General features: G+C 56.5%; 1 protein-coding gene across 9 annotated transcripts; it reads left to right on the top strand.

Annotated features, from left to right (window-relative positions):
• The first annotated feature begins 1,740 nt into the window (after positions 1 to 1,740).
• Positions 1,741 to 11,882, top strand: PELI3 (pellino E3 ubiquitin protein ligase family member 3). 9 transcript variants are annotated; one of them, XM_036326547.1, is made up of 10 exons: positions 3,054 to 3,168; positions 3,707 to 3,723; positions 3,823 to 3,900; positions 4,488 to 4,591; positions 4,973 to 5,418; positions 6,016 to 6,145; positions 7,181 to 7,282; positions 8,049 to 8,243; positions 8,558 to 8,746; positions 10,240 to 11,882. In XM_036326547.1, exons 6-10 carry the CDS (start codon positions 6,113 to 6,115, stop codon positions 10,807 to 10,809), a joined length of 1,089 nt encoding a protein of 362 aa, XP_036182440.1. In that variant the 5' UTR covers positions 3,054 to 3,168; positions 3,707 to 3,723; positions 3,823 to 3,900; positions 4,488 to 4,591; positions 4,973 to 5,418; positions 6,016 to 6,112; the 3' UTR covers positions 10,810 to 11,882. The 9 variants fall into 9 exon arrangements, with proteins under 9 accessions (XP_036182432.1, XP_036182433.1, XP_036182435.1 ...); XM_036326548.1 differs by lacking the exon at positions 4,488 to 4,591; XM_036326539.1 differs by lacking the exons at positions 3,823 to 3,900; positions 4,488 to 4,591; positions 4,973 to 5,418 and adding an exon at positions 1,741 to 1,889 and having other exon boundaries at positions 3,019 to 3,168; positions 3,707 to 3,778.
• The last annotated feature ends 2,358 nt before the right edge of the window (positions 11,883 to 14,240 follow it).

Below are 14,240 nucleotides of genomic sequence, written 5' to 3'. Positions count from 1 at the left end.
CAAACCTCAGCTCTATACTTACCTTGCTGTGTGATCCGGGACAAGTATCTCCCCGCTGCCAAAAAGGAAAAAAAAAAAAAGAGTCTCACTTTTCTCATTTGTAAACTGAGGTATCTAATAGTAATCCAGCACACGTTCACCGGGCCTGCTCTGGCAGGCAGTGTGCTGGAAGCTGGGAGTGCAAAGGGGAGTGAGGCTGTCCCTATGTCCTAATGGAGCTGTGCCTACCTGGCATGGGAGAGGGCACACTGTAGGCATTCAGGGAGGGAAGCTGTCTTGTGGGGCAGGATTTGCATGACCTGCTGCTGGCAGCCCAGCAGTCCAGCTTGCTCAGTGGTGTTTCCTTCTGATCAATGAGTGCCTTTGTCCCTAAAGGACTTGCTGTCTGCGGCTTTCTTGTCTCATCTGACACAGGGCCCCAGAACAGATGGCAAAGCAGTTGGTATCCTCGGCTATTTTTGGTGGGGGCGTTAGTGGGATGTGAACATGGTGGGGCCCAGGTGGTCCCAGACACTGGGAGCTTCACAAGCAACAAGTTGGGGTGGGAAGGATGCTCCCTCCAGGATTTTGTGGGCAAATTCACGTACCTTTCACAATAGGGTCAAAGGCCATTTCCTCTGTGCAACCTTGTTTGATTTCCTCAGTGGAGCACACACTCACTCCAAAGATGCAGGTTAAGAATCCATCCTCTAAGCGTCCCCCATTTCTTGATTATGGCTCCAAACATACTGAGAGATAATGACCTAAAGGGATCTCATCTGATGCGTCTCTGGGCCTCTCCTGCCCTGAGCCCACCTGCCTCTCCCAGTTATCACAGGTAAGGAAGTTAGGAGTCCAGACTTTGGAATCACACAGCTGAAATCCACTCCTGGCTCCTTTCTAGCAGAATAACCGTGACCAAGTTTGTAAATCTGTTTTCTCATCCGTAAAACAGGTGATTATCGTGCCTGCCTCCCAGAAATTAAAGGCTTGTTTTGCTCACAGTACAGTGGGTAGCTACCTGTGCAGGCCCATAGATGAGATATCTTTCACGCCAAGGCCCGCAAGGGGTTGTGGGCCCTCCATCCCTTTTGTGGCATTTCGCCTGGTGTGTGCGTGCCGGCCGGCGGGAGGGAGGTGTTCCTGGGCACCAGGGGGTCCAGAGGGGCCAGAAGTCACCCAGGGAGAAGAGAGGGGCCGGGCTGGGCTGGAAGAAAAGGTCTGCTACGTAGCGGCTTTCCGCGGCCTCCCTGCAGACGCACAACCCTCTCTCCCCCGTCCGCCTCCTCTAGTATTTTCCTTCTCCCTCTCCTTCCCGCCCCAGCTCTCTCCTCTAATTCTGTGGCTTCCCCAAGTAGAAGGTGGGTGTGGGGGGGGGGGCGGGGGAAACAGAGCCCCTGGACTAATGTGGGGAGAAGGGCCTCCTGCCCAGACTGCGGTGGAGGAGGGGGCGCCCAGGTCTTTGGGGGGACCCGGGAAATCCCCAGAAATAAGGGCGGGATCTGGGTAGCCCGAACTAGGCTGCCAGGGAGTCGCCAAACCCACAACGGTAGTCCACGGAGTTCCTGAGACACCGGCGACTGGGACTTCCAGTGCAGGGGGCGGGGTCAGAGGGGGCGTGGTCTTCCAGGAAGGGGCGGTGCTCAGGTCATTAGGGCTAAACTTCGCCGCAAGGGGCGGAGTCTGGAGTGGGCGGGGCTTTCCTGGAGGCGGCTCGGGGGCGGGGCATCGGGACGGGAGGTGGAGCGTGGAGGTGCGCGCTGGTCCCCCTCCCTCGGTCCCGCGTGTCCACGTGACGAGGCAGCGCGGAGCCGCCGCGGGCCGGGCCCATCCCGCCGCAGCGGCCCCGGGGCCGAGCAGAGTCGAGGTGCGAAGGGATCGGCGCAGAGCGGACCCCCGAGCGCGGCCAGGTGAGGCCGCCTGGGCGGAGGGGGCGGGGGCTGCGCCGGGCGGGCCGCGGGTGCAGGGGGCGTGTTTGCATGTCTGGGGGCGGCAGGGGGAGTGGGTCCGAGGGCGAGCGCCTGTGGCTGTTTGGGCGCTCGCGCCTGCTGTCGCGGGACCAGGGTTGGCTCTGCGCCGGTCCTGGTTCTGCTCGCGGGGCTCGGGGTGTGCGGGACTGTGCGTGCACGCGCGTGTTTGTGTGGAGGGGCCCCGGGTGTGTATCTGCGTATGCGCTGGGCCGTCATTGTGCCTGGCCCGGGTGCGGGGCGCGGGCCTGCCCGGCGCAGCCCCTCCTGCGCGGGTGTTTTCCAAACAGGCTTCCTGCGGAGATGGGCTCTGCTGCAGCCGTAGCTGGAGTGGGGAGCGCCGCCCCCACAGGCCTCCAGAGACCCAGACAGCCCGGGGACTGCAGACAGACACCTGAGGGAGGAAGGGGGCGCGCACCCGGGATGGGTCCAGAGGCCTGGCCGAAGGGCGAGGCCAAGATGGACAGACTGAGGCAGATGGATAGGGCAGTGGAGGTGGACAAACAGGCGGAGATGGGGAAGAAGGTGGGAAGGGAGATTGTGAAAAGGACAGAGGCGGGGAGGACGGAGAGTCATTGAAAAAGCAGACAGACAGAGGCCAGACCTGCAAAGAGGCGGAAAGATTAAAAAGGACAGATTCCAATAACCTGCCAGAAGGAAGGTCCTGGGGCTGAGAGCTAAACCCAGGAGCTGAGTCTGAGATGAGGAGTTAAGGCCCCCCAACTCCTGGGGTTCCCTTCTTCCAAAAACATCCCAGACTGGGGTCCTGGCCAAAAAGAAGCCTCTGGCCATCCCAAGTTAGTTCATCCCTCCGACCCCACCAAATTTTCCCATCCTCTGTGGGCTTCTCCCTCTTGGTTCCATTCCACCTATCAACTTCCTTCCCTGGTATCCCAGCAACCCAGGGCAGTTTAGGAGAGGCAGAGGTGAAGTGGTTGCCATAGCAACAGAGGCGGTGAAAGGTCATTCTGGCATTAGCCTAGGTGGCCCAGCAGCAGGCCAGAGCTGGCATTGAAGGGGGGATGGGAGGGGAGGCTACAAAATTCTTTTTCTCCTCTCCCATTCTGCCCAGAATGGTGCTGGAAGGAAACCCCGACGTGGGGTCCCCCCGAACCTCAGACCTACAGCACCCTGGGAGCCAGGGCTCCTGCATCCTCTCTTCTGGTGAAGATGTGCAGCCAGGCGAGGAGCCCATCAAGTATGGCGAACTCATCGTCCTGGGGTGAGCATCCCTGGCCCAGGTGGGGTGGGGCACCAGGCTCCCTGCAGGGCAACCAAACCAAGGGCCCCAGTCCTCCCCCTCTATGACCTTCTGCTCTTTGTCCTTCCTCACCTTCCCAGCTGAGTGACAGAGTTGACCAAACCCACTTAATTCATAATTGTTATTTTATCTTCCCATTTTTCATAAATTACGAAGACAACTCTTAACTACCCACCTGTTTCTGATCAGAAAAAAGTAACACAGCTGCCTTTCATGAACCACCCTGTGAGTGTGTAGTTTGAGGTGAAGAACTCTGGTTCTCTATCAAAATTGCTTGGTTCAAATCCTGCCTCTGCAAGTTGTTTAACTTCCCTCTGCCTCCGTTTTCCCCTTTGACAAATAGGGATGATGATAATACCTCAGAGGGTTGTTGGAAGGAAGGAATAAGGTGATTGCTATAAAGCACATAGAACAGTGCCTGTCACGTATCAAGTGTTCTGGGAGGCAGGCCTGTGCCAAGCCCTTTCATGGACATTATTTCATTTCAATCTTCACAAAGATGCTGTGAGGAAGGAGGTGAGGAAACCGAGGCTCAGAGAGGGGAAGTGACTGGTCCAAGGGCACACAGCTGGTAAGTGGCAGGGCTGGGATTTCGATCCAGGTTTCTTACTCTAGGTCTAGTGCACTTTCACTAAAGCCACAGCTGATTTTCATGCTACAGATGAGAAAACAGGCCAGAAGAGAGGAAGTGATGTGAGTTGGTGGCTGGGTAGACTTCCTGGTCTCTGGTCAGGATCCCTGCAACAACCTCTTTGCTTTTCCCCCAGACACAGATCCCTCCTTCTCCCCCATGAATACTTCCTTCTGGCCTTTCTCTCTGCCATCTGCCCTGAAGAAAATATCCGGGAAGCTATGTTATCATTATGACGATTTTGTAGAAATAATACTGGCTACTGTTTGTTGACATACACATGCCATGTGCTTTAAAAAAAATTTTTTTTTATTGATTTCAGAGAGGAAGGGAGGAGAGAGAGGTAGAAACATCAATGATGAGAGAGAATCACTGATCAGCTGCCTCCTGCATGCCCCCTCCTGAGGATGGACCCCGAAACTTGGGCATGAAATCAAACCGTGACCTCCTGGTTCATAGGCCAACACTCAACCACTGAGCCACACCAGCCAGGCCCATGTGCTTTTAAAAATAATAATAGCTAACATTTATTAAGGGTCTGCTATATATATGCCAAACTCTGTGCCAAGCATTTTTAAATGCTTTATCTCGTTTAGTTCTCACAATGAACCCACAGGTAGGCCCCTGATAAATTAGCCCCGTTTTACAGAAGTCATGTGATAAATGGACAAGCCAGGATTTCAGCTGGGCCCTTCTGAGCCCCAGCCTGCGTCCTGAACTGCCCCACCCCATATGTGGAAGGAGCTTACAAGGGTAAGAGTGATGCCCCTCTCAGGGGTGCTTGCCTTAGAATAGCAGCTGCCTGGTGTTCCAAAGTCAGGGCTGTCTTTGCAGATGGAGGTGAGACCAGTGATGGGGGAGAGCGCAGACCAAGGGTCAGGTCCTCTTGACAGCTGGTGGTTCAGTGCCGAGCATTGAAGCCCACACTGGCTGTACATCCAAGCCACCTGGAGAACACAAGGAAAGTGGCCAGTGACAGGCCCATCCCAAACCTACAGAATCACCATCTCCATGGGTAGGGCCAGGGAACCTGTATTTTAACAAGCTCCTAGAAGGTTCTGATCAGGTGGTCCTTGGCTGTATTTGGCAGCTCTTCATCCTGTCAAACCATCCATTGCTCCCCATTGCTTACAGACTAAAGGCCAGACTCCTCAGCCTGGTTTTCTGGGCCCTTCCACGGACCTCATCTTCTCCTGTTGCACTTCACCACACGAGTCACCATGCCCTGATCTCATCAAGCTCTGCCAGCCTCAGGGCCATTGCTTACGATGAGCCTTACCTCCAAAAGGGCTTCTGCAGGAGAGGCTGGAGTCAGACAGACCCGAGTTCAAATCTAGACTTTTTCACTTATTAGCCTGGGACCTCGAGCAAGTCATTTTACCTCCCTGAGCCTCAATTTTCCTCATTTGTAAAATGGGAAGAAAGACACTTGCTTGGCAGGACATTGCGCAGGTTCCATTAGGTAATTAATGAAGCACCAGGAACATGGGCGGCTCCAGTACATGGCAGCAATCAAGTCTGTGACTCACCCCATCCTTGCTTTCCACATCATTCCCTCTGGACAAGAGCTGGAAAGGAAGGTAGAAATTTGATGTGAATGGCTGTATGGAGGGCGTGGCATTGTGGGTCTATTTTTTCCTTTCGTTCTGGCTTCCAGTAGTACTGTGGTGTCATAAATGGCAGTTTGCTAAAGGTGACTCCTTTCCAGTTCTTCAAGGCCCAGTAGAGGTATGCTCTCTCCTAGAAACCTGATCCTGGGGCCAGAATTCCCTTCTCCGGCCTCGGGGCTTGTAGTGCACTTGACTTGTGCCTGGGTCATGGCAGGTGGCACCCAGGTTCCTTGAAAAGCTGAGGATCCCCCTCTGCCACCACTAGGGCATAGAACTGACCTGTGGTTCATCACTTATGCCACCCCAGTGCCCAGCACCTGGCCGGGCACGGCTCAGGGGGCCAGGAATCACTGGTGAATTGAATGAAAAATCCTTTCAAGGTGTTCTGACCCAGTCCGCTCCCGAAAGGCCCCACTTTGATCAAGTAGGGTCTTCTGGTTTCAGGTGGTCCTAGGGCTTGTTTATTAAGGTAGGATCCGCCCAGAAGTTGGCAGTTCCTACTAGTCTCTCAAAGGCTCACTTGTATCTCTCTCCCTGCAACCTTTGCTTACCTCCCCATATCCACAGCTACAATGGTTGTCTATCAAGTGGGGACAAGGGCCGCCGGCGAAGCCGCCTGGCACTGAACCGCAGGCCACATGCCAACGGAGTGAAGCCAGACGTCATGCACCATATCTCCACGCCTCTCGTCTCCAAGGCAAGCAGCTTATCCCAGCAGATCCGGGTAGCGGTCCCGCCCTTGCTGCCCACACCCCACTGGAGCCCGGGAGCTCACCGTATCTTTGCTTATTGCCTCCTGGGCTGCCAGAGAAATGGTGCTGATGGGAGAACCTTTGCAGGGTGCACAGTCCTTTCCAGTTTGCAAAGCATTTCCTTCACCACCAGACGCCATCCACTGGACAGTTCGCAGCATTATTTATTTATTTATTTATTTATTTAATATTTGTATTGATTTCAGAGAGAAAGAGAGGGAGAGAGAGATAGAAACATCAACGATGAGAGAGAATCATTGATCGGGTGCCTCCTGCACGCCCCACACTGGGGATCTACCCCGCAACCTGGGCATGTGCCCTGACTGGGAATCGAACCGTGACTTCCTAGTTCATAGGTCAACACTCAACCACAGAGCCATGCAAGCCGGGCAGCATTATTTTATTTTATTTTATTTTTAATACATTTTTTATTGATTTTAGAGAGGAAGGGAGAGTGAGAGACAGACAGAAACATCAATGATGAGAGAGAATCATTGATTGGCTGCCTCCTGCATGCCCCCCACTGTGGATCGAGCCTGCAACCTGGGCATGTGCCCTTGACTGGAATTGAAACAGGGATCCTTCAGTCCACAGGCTGACGCTCTATCCACTGAGCCAAACCAGCGAGGGCTAATTTTAGAAGCAGCCCAGGGTCAGAGAGGGGACATGAGAGGCACACAGCAATGACAAAGGAAAAGCCTTTGGGTTAGAATCGGGGCTCTGCTCCTTCCTGCTCCATGACTAGGCCAGTTTCTTCTTTCTGAGCTGCTGTTCCCTCAGCTGTACAAGGGGAATGATAACCATGTCTCCTGGTTGGGGTGGCTGGAGCGAGCAAAGAAGGTAACCTGTGTGAGTGCTGGCTGCGCCGCACACCTCTGCAAAGGGTAGAACCACAATCCCCAGGAGTGGCCTCGGGCTCCAGCTTCTAGTTCAAAGACTCACCCTTCTCATGGCCGCTCACTCTTCTTTCCCCCCGCCAGGCACTGAGTAACCGGGGCCAGCACAGCATCTCGTACACACTGTCCCGGAGCCATTCGGTCATAGTCGAATACACACATGACAGTGACACAGACATGTTCCAGGTATGCTCGGGCCCTTCTGCACGCCTCCTGGCCACCAGCCTCAATGGTCGGCTCTACACACCTTCCAGGGGGAGGCTGGAGGACCGAAGGCCCTGGGGAAGGTGCTTTGGGGGCCTTAGTGCAGTTGACCTCTCTTCAGATGAGGAAGCAGGACATCCCAGCAAGGGTCACACAGCAGGTAGTCTCTGTATCAGGATTCAAACCCAAGGCCGGACGCCCCAGCTGTGGGAGGACATACAGTTTAGGGGTTCATAGTGCTGTGTGAGAGTCATTCCACCTGGCTCGGATCCCAGCTCCATGGCGTACTAGCTTGGTGGCTTTGAGAAAGCATCACCTAAGCGCTCCAGGCCTTGCTTACCTCATCGCTCAGGTGGGGCCCAGAATAGTACCCACCCGAGGAGTTATTGGGAAGATTAACTGAGATATAGCACAGAAAATGCTTAGCAAGGAGCCTGGCTTATAATAAACACTACAAATTCATTAGTTGCTGCTAATATGTGAGCACTTCCAGACCATGGCTATCACCCTTTCACTGTGCAGTCAGCAAATCGGCTAGTTTTTATTGAGGGGGATGCTCCCCAGAGCTTTGGGGGAGGTGAGGGAGAAGCCCTGGACCTTAGCAACTGGACTTGGAGCTCCCCAGGGACTTGAGATGGTGCTGCCCCCTCATTATTTGGTGACTCTGCATGCAACCCCGGGGGGTGGGAAGCCAGGGGATTGACCTGTACACACAGCATCCTTGTGCTTGCCTTCCCCTTCCTCACAGATCGGCCGCTCCACAGAGAACATGATCGACTTTGTGGTAACAGACACGTCTCCTGGAGGAGGGGTGGCCGAGGGCCCCTCTCCCCAGAGCACCATCTCCCGCTATGCCTGCCGCATCCTGTGCGACCGCCGGCCGCCCTATATTGCCCGCATCTATGCCGCCGGCTTCGATGCCTCCAGCAACATCTTCCTTGGAGTGAGTGAGCCCCAGGCAGGGCCCAGCGCTTCTTCTGAGAGTGAGCTGTGGGGTAGGCTGGGGAGGGGCAGCATCCTGGGGTGATGGACCAGCCCTTAGTAATCATAACTATGACCTATGCAGGGCTTAGCACCCCACTTAACCAGTGAGCAAAGTGAGGTTCAGAGAGGTCAGATGACGTCCAAGGCCAGGCAGTGCCAACGTTAGTCCCCTCTGGGCTACCTGTGACCTTGAGGAGAGAGGGACAGCCCCCCGGCTCATGACCTGCTGGGGGGCCACTTGAGGGTGTGGTCTGATCCCACGTGTGGTCCCAGGAGCGGGCAGCCAAATGGCGGACCCCCGATGGCCTGATGGACGGCTTAACCACCAATGGGGTCCTGGTGATGCACCCAGCGGGCGGCTTCTCTGAGGACTCGGCCCCAGGTGTCTGGCGGGAGATCTCAGTCTGTGGGAACGTCTATACTCTGAGGGACAGCCGCTCGGCACAGCAGCGGGGGAAGCTGGTAGGTGGTCTGCACCCCCCTCCCTCCCCGCGCAGTCATCCTTCCTGGGATCTCCAGATCTGCCCGTCCCCCTGCCCAAGCCAGGAGGTGGTCTCCAGTCCTCCTGCACGAGGGAGCCCCACAGGCTCCAGGTGCCGCTTGCTGCACAGAGGGGACCAGGCTACCGTCCCCAAGTACCACCCTTGTTGGCGGTCCATGGGATGATAGGAAGTGGAGCACACACAGGCACGCCATGCAGTACCAAATGGCTTGCAGTGGTTCTCAACCTTCTGGCCCTTTAAATACAGTTCCTCATGTTGTGACCCAACCATAAAATTATTTTCGTTGCTACTTCGTAACTGTGATGTTGCTACTGTTATGAAATCGTAAGGTAAATATCTGATATGCAGGATGGTCTTAGGCGACCCCTGTGAAAGGGTCGTTCGACCGCCAAAGGGGTCGCGACCCACAGGTTGAGAACCGCTGGCTTAGAGGCTGCCAGCAGCGGAACAAAATCACACGCTCTTAGGAGAGTGACACTTGGCCCATGTGTGAGCGGTTTACAGCCTAAAGTGTTGGCAGTTGGTAACGTGTCTGTCACAGGCAGACGGGTTTAGCTTCATTATCCTCTCCCAGCGGGAGGGCCTGTGGAGTAGTTCTGACGCCGGTGACAGCGAATGCTCGATGTGGTCCAGACAGGAAGCGAACGGTAGGAGCTGGGAGAGGTCGTGGGGCCAAGTTCCTCAGTGGGCAACGCAGAGCTCCCGGGGATGAACGTGTCGGGCAAGGAAATGCGAAACCTCACGGGAAAACGTGGCTTATCTTTCCAGAGCATCAATTCTGCTGGGAGATTTGGGGAAACATTTTTTTAAAAAATTATGCACGCGAATGTGTCACTAGCATTCGCTGAGTTCCAGGCACGTTCCAGTTTACCTTGATTGACTCATGAGAACCACTTGACAGACAGGAAAGTGGAGCCCATCTGGAGGGTAAGGAAGTGAAGACACAGAAAGGCCGAGTTACTCCACCAGACACACAGATTTAGTAACTGGTGAGGCCAGAAATCTCACCCAGGCAGTTAGCTCTGGAGTCCGGGCTTTACCCAGCCTTGGGACAGCTGCTGTGGGCTCCGTCCCCAGTGATAGGAGAGTTTCCTGCCTCTGCCACTAGGGGGAGCGTGGGAAAACTCCGTTTGGTCCAGACCTGATTTGACGGATGAGGTCACCAAGGCCCACACTCTGTTGAGTGAGGGACCCTGTGTGCCTGGGAGCACCTGCCAGCCCCCCTTCTGAGATGGTGCTGCCTGCTTCTTGGTCCTCCCCCCTCCTCTGCCCCAACCCTCCCCTTCTCTGTCCCAGCCACACCCCCTCCCCCCAGCCTGCTCTGACAGTCCAGGGTGCCCTCTCCAGGGAGGTTCTGTGGGATGGATGGGTGGCTAGTCTGGGGAGATGGCTGCCCGATGGTAGGGGCGTGGGGGCCTCTTGGGCAGTCAGGCCCTTCTGCTCCCCTGGCAGGTGGAGAACGAGTCCAATGTGCTGCAGGACGGCTCCCTCATCGACCTGTGCGGGGCCACGCTGCTCTGGCGCACGCCGGCGGGGCTGCTGCGGGCACCCACGCTGAAGCAGCTGGAGGCCCAGCGGCAGGAAGCCAACGCCGCGCGGCCCCAGTGCCCCGTGGGCCTCAGCACCCTGGCCTTCCCCAGCCCCGCCCGGGGCCGCACGGCGCCTGACAAGCAGCAGCCTTGGGTCTACGTTCGTTGCGGCCATGTCCACGGCTACCACGGCTGGGGCTGTCGGCAAGAGCGGGGTCCCCAGGAGCGCGAGTGTCCTCTCTGCCGTCTCGTGGGGCCCTATGTGCCCCTGTGGCTCGGCCAGGAGGCCGGCCTCTGTCTGGACCCCGGACCGCCCAGCCACGCCTTTGCACCCTGCGGCCATGTCTGCTCTGAGAAGACTGCCCGCTACTGGGCCCAGACGCCACTGCCCCATGGCACGCACGCTTTCCATGCCGCCTGTCCCTTCTGTGGGGCCTGGCTCACCGGCGAGCATGGCTGTGTCCGCCTCATTTTCCAGGGACCACTGGACTAGGCTCCCAGGACCCCCTGCTGCCTCGCCCACCTGCCCACCCAGGTCCCCCACCTCCTGCAGCCTAGAGGGAGCTCTGCATGTGGGACTCTACCTGCTGGCACCTAGCCACACCGCGTGGACACATCGGATGGGCTGTGCCCCTCCCCTTTTAACCCAAAGGTGTTCCTGAGGCCCGTACTCCAGCCAGAATGATGGGGCCCTCAGCACCAGCTCTGTCCTGGCCTGATGGAAGAAAGCCCACCCCCATCCCTGGCCCCTCCTGGAGTGTCTCACATCATGCCGCCTACACTGTGCCGCTGGGGGAGTGAAAGGGCCCTGGGCCCCTGACCCCCAGTTTAGGCTGGCTGTGCCCGGAGCCTGCTGACCCAGCTTCAGCTATTCCCCCTGCTGCTGCCGTGGGGTTCTGTAAACCTTGCTGCTCAGCTGCCCTCACCAACCCCCCGCGTCCCGCATGTATGCAGTGCCCCAGCCCCTGACGGAGTTCCAGGCGGGCGGCAGGCTGGGACCAGCATCTGCTGATACCACTGTGGTCTCAACTCCATGCCAGGTGGGTTCTGGGGACACAAAGACAATCAGGCCTGGTCCCTGTCTGGTGGAGTACACAGCCGAGTGGACGACAGACCGCATTGCCGAATGACAGCATGGCTTCCTGTGTGCCCGGGTCCGAGAGTTACCAGAGGCTGCGGTGCGGGTCTCACCGGCAGGTGGAAAAGTGAGGGAGGGTCACAGGGGAGGTGGCATAGGAGCTCAGGGATCCCCCACAGGAAGGGGAGGGTGCCCTTGGCAGGAGGGAGAAGGAACACAGGCTCAGAGGTAAGGAAGCAGGAACTGAGTGGGGTTCAGAGTGGCTGGAGCAGGGGCTCCGGGAGGGCAGGAGGTTGGGGCTGTGCTGACAGGGAAGATGCTAGATGGAGGATTCGGAACCTCATTTGTGGACAGTCGGGAGCCGAGGGAGGAGAGAGTACTTGCAGTTCCAGAGCTTTGGCTGTGATATAAGGGCTACCCTTCCTGAATGCCCACTTGTGCCCCGCACTGTGCTAATGATAATAATAACTATGTTCATTGATCACTCACCAGGCATCGGGCTCTGCTTCTCAGAGGTTCGGGTATTTAATCCTTCTGGGAACCCAGGGAGGGAGGTGTTACCATTCCTATTTATGGGCAGATTAAGGTACGTGCTCCACGTCCCGCTGCTAGGCAGTGGCCAGGTCAGATTCCCGTCCACGGCTGCCTGCCTGGACGCAGAGCCTGCCCTCTTCTCCATTACACGGTGCTGCTTTCCTGGGTGGGAGCCGTGGGGAGGGCAGCCCAGGTAAGGGGAACAGCCTGGGCACAGGTGCGGCCTGGAAAATGGGCCGGGTGTGGAGGGGGCAGAAAAGAGGAAAGAGGGTGGGGACATTGGACTGGGGCCTGGTGGGCTGTGGTTGCCATGGAGGCCAAGTCTGAATCGGATCCCTGAGAGCCAAGACAAGCTTGGGGTGCTGCTGAGGTTGCCCCCAGACTGTGTCTAGGGCAACCAACGGTTGCCAACCGGTGGTCCACCAACCACTGGTGGTCCGTGAGGTCCGAAAAGTTGGCGATCGCTGCTCTAGGAGGAGTGAGCAAGGGCGACAGGTAGACAGAGGTTCTGGAGATATAAAAACCTGAAGAAGAGGCTCTGAATACAAGCCTGACCTGGACATCATCCCCAGTGGAAGATGGCTGTCTTAGGGAGTGCAGATTCCTGGGGGGGGTTGGGGGGAGGACGGCCGCCCCAGGCCACACAGCCAATTGGAGCACAGAGACCCGACCTGGAGCTATCGAGAGGACAGAGGGCCCCCATGAGTGGTGAGAGGGGGATGTGATCAGCCTTGCTTCCAGAGCAGCATGCTGCCAGAGTAGGGGAGCCCCGCTGGGGATGCTGGGGCGGGGGTGGTATGGAAGCATGGTGCTCCTACACACACACACACACACACACACACAGAGCACTAGGAATCCAACTCTACCCAGTGGCTTTCTCTCGACCCAGTTGGGAACATCCTGGTCCCAGGTCGAGCAGGGAACCCCAGACTCTGGAAGAGAGACGAGCAACGGGCACAGGCACAACCCCGAGGAGAACTCAGAAGTGGTGGTGGAGGGGATCAGACCCCTGGTCTTGGCCCAGCTCTGCCCTTTTCCACTCCTGGAGTCTCCGTTTCCTCAGTTGTTAAATGGAATAAAAGTCCCGTCACCAGGTGGTTGTGAATTATGGAGGGTACCTGTAATACAGTAGGTATTTAATGTTCTTTCCTCACCTGTCTCTTCTTCATTCCCATGAGAAGAGACAAGGCTGGGACAGTCAGGACTCCAGTGAGTGGATGGGTGTGTGTGTGTGTGTGTGTGTGTGTTGAGGCAGGTGGAGTCTGAGGAAGGCTGAATCTCAGTTTAGGGACACCGGAGGACATGCTAGGTGGCCTTAGGGAAGTCGATGAACCTATTAGCCTCAGTTTCCCCATCTGTACAATAGGTAAAATAATGATATCCTATTTCAAGGGTTTTTTTGCAAAATTAAATGAGATCCTCTATGTCCAGCTGCTAGTACAGAACCCCAGTGAGGCTCGGAGTAGCTAGGATCAGAAAAACGCAGCTTGTTGAGGCTCCCAGGGGTACTGGGGTCTTTTGTTGGCCTGAATTGCCCACTGGTGGCCGTGGACAGCACTACTACCTCCTTTGCTGGTGTACATTTCAACTCCATCCCCGTCAGGAACAAAGATTTTATACTCCAAGACCATGAAAATGAGGCACAAGAAAGAAGGGTGGCATTCCTAAGGACATCGACCAATTTATTGAGCTCCTCCTATGATCATCATCAGCGCCAACAGTCGCACTGTTGTGCCAAGCAGAGCTTGGGCACCTTTCTGAACAAGCATCTGGTGCTCACGTTGGGCAGATGTTGCTTTGGGGCAAGACAGGTGTGGCAAAGCCAAGACAGGCAAGGAGGGGATGTGGATTCCAGGTGCCCCCTTCTCCCCGCATCCTCTCTGCACAACACTAGGGGGCAGCACTAGCCAGTCCACACTTCACTGACGCTGACATCCCTCAGAGTGGAAACAATTGTTAGCCCAGTTTTTCTGCCAACACTCAGAGAGGTAAAGCGACCCAACCAAGGACACAGCCAGTAGGCGGTGGAGGCCAGATTCACTTCAGATGGCCTGACTTCGCCTCCACTCTGATCGGGGGACCCTCACAATACTCCCCTAGGTCACAGCAGGGCCCCAGGCACTTTCAGAGGCTGTGCCCCACCCAGGCCCTACTCCAGTGAGACCATCCAGACATACAAGGTGGGTCTCAGGCCCAGCTCTGCCCTGGTCAACCTTTCTAGGTCGCAGGCGGCTTTCTCATCCACCAGACGCCCGCCAAGCAGCAAGAAATTGCCAGGCCCCTCGCTTCCTTGTGCTGAAAAAAATGAGGCT

Source organism: Myotis myotis, unplaced genomic scaffold (assembly GCF_014108235.1).
Source record: "Myotis myotis isolate mMyoMyo1 unplaced genomic scaffold, mMyoMyo1.p scaffold_m19_p_10, whole genome shotgun sequence".
In the NCBI taxonomy this organism is placed as follows: Eukaryota; Metazoa; Chordata; class Mammalia; order Chiroptera; family Vespertilionidae; genus Myotis; species Myotis myotis.
Note: the sequence above shows the minus strand (reverse complement) of the source record. Positions and strands in the feature narration are given on the sequence as shown.

Bases quoted from the DNA above. Each gene is read 5' to 3' on its own strand.
- PELI3 (XM_036326539.1), top strand. From the start codon at position 3,020: ATGGTGCTGGAAGGAAACCCCGACGTGGGGTCCCCCCGAACCTCAGAC. The intron at 3,169-3,706 runs GTGAGCATCCCT...ATCTTCACAAAG, and splicing joins GGCGAACTCATCGTCCTGGG to ATGCTGTGAGGAAGGAGGTG. The intron at 3,779-6,015 runs GTAAGTGGCAGG...CCATATCCACAG, and splicing joins GGTCCAAGGGCACACAGCTG to CTACAATGGTTGTCTATCAA.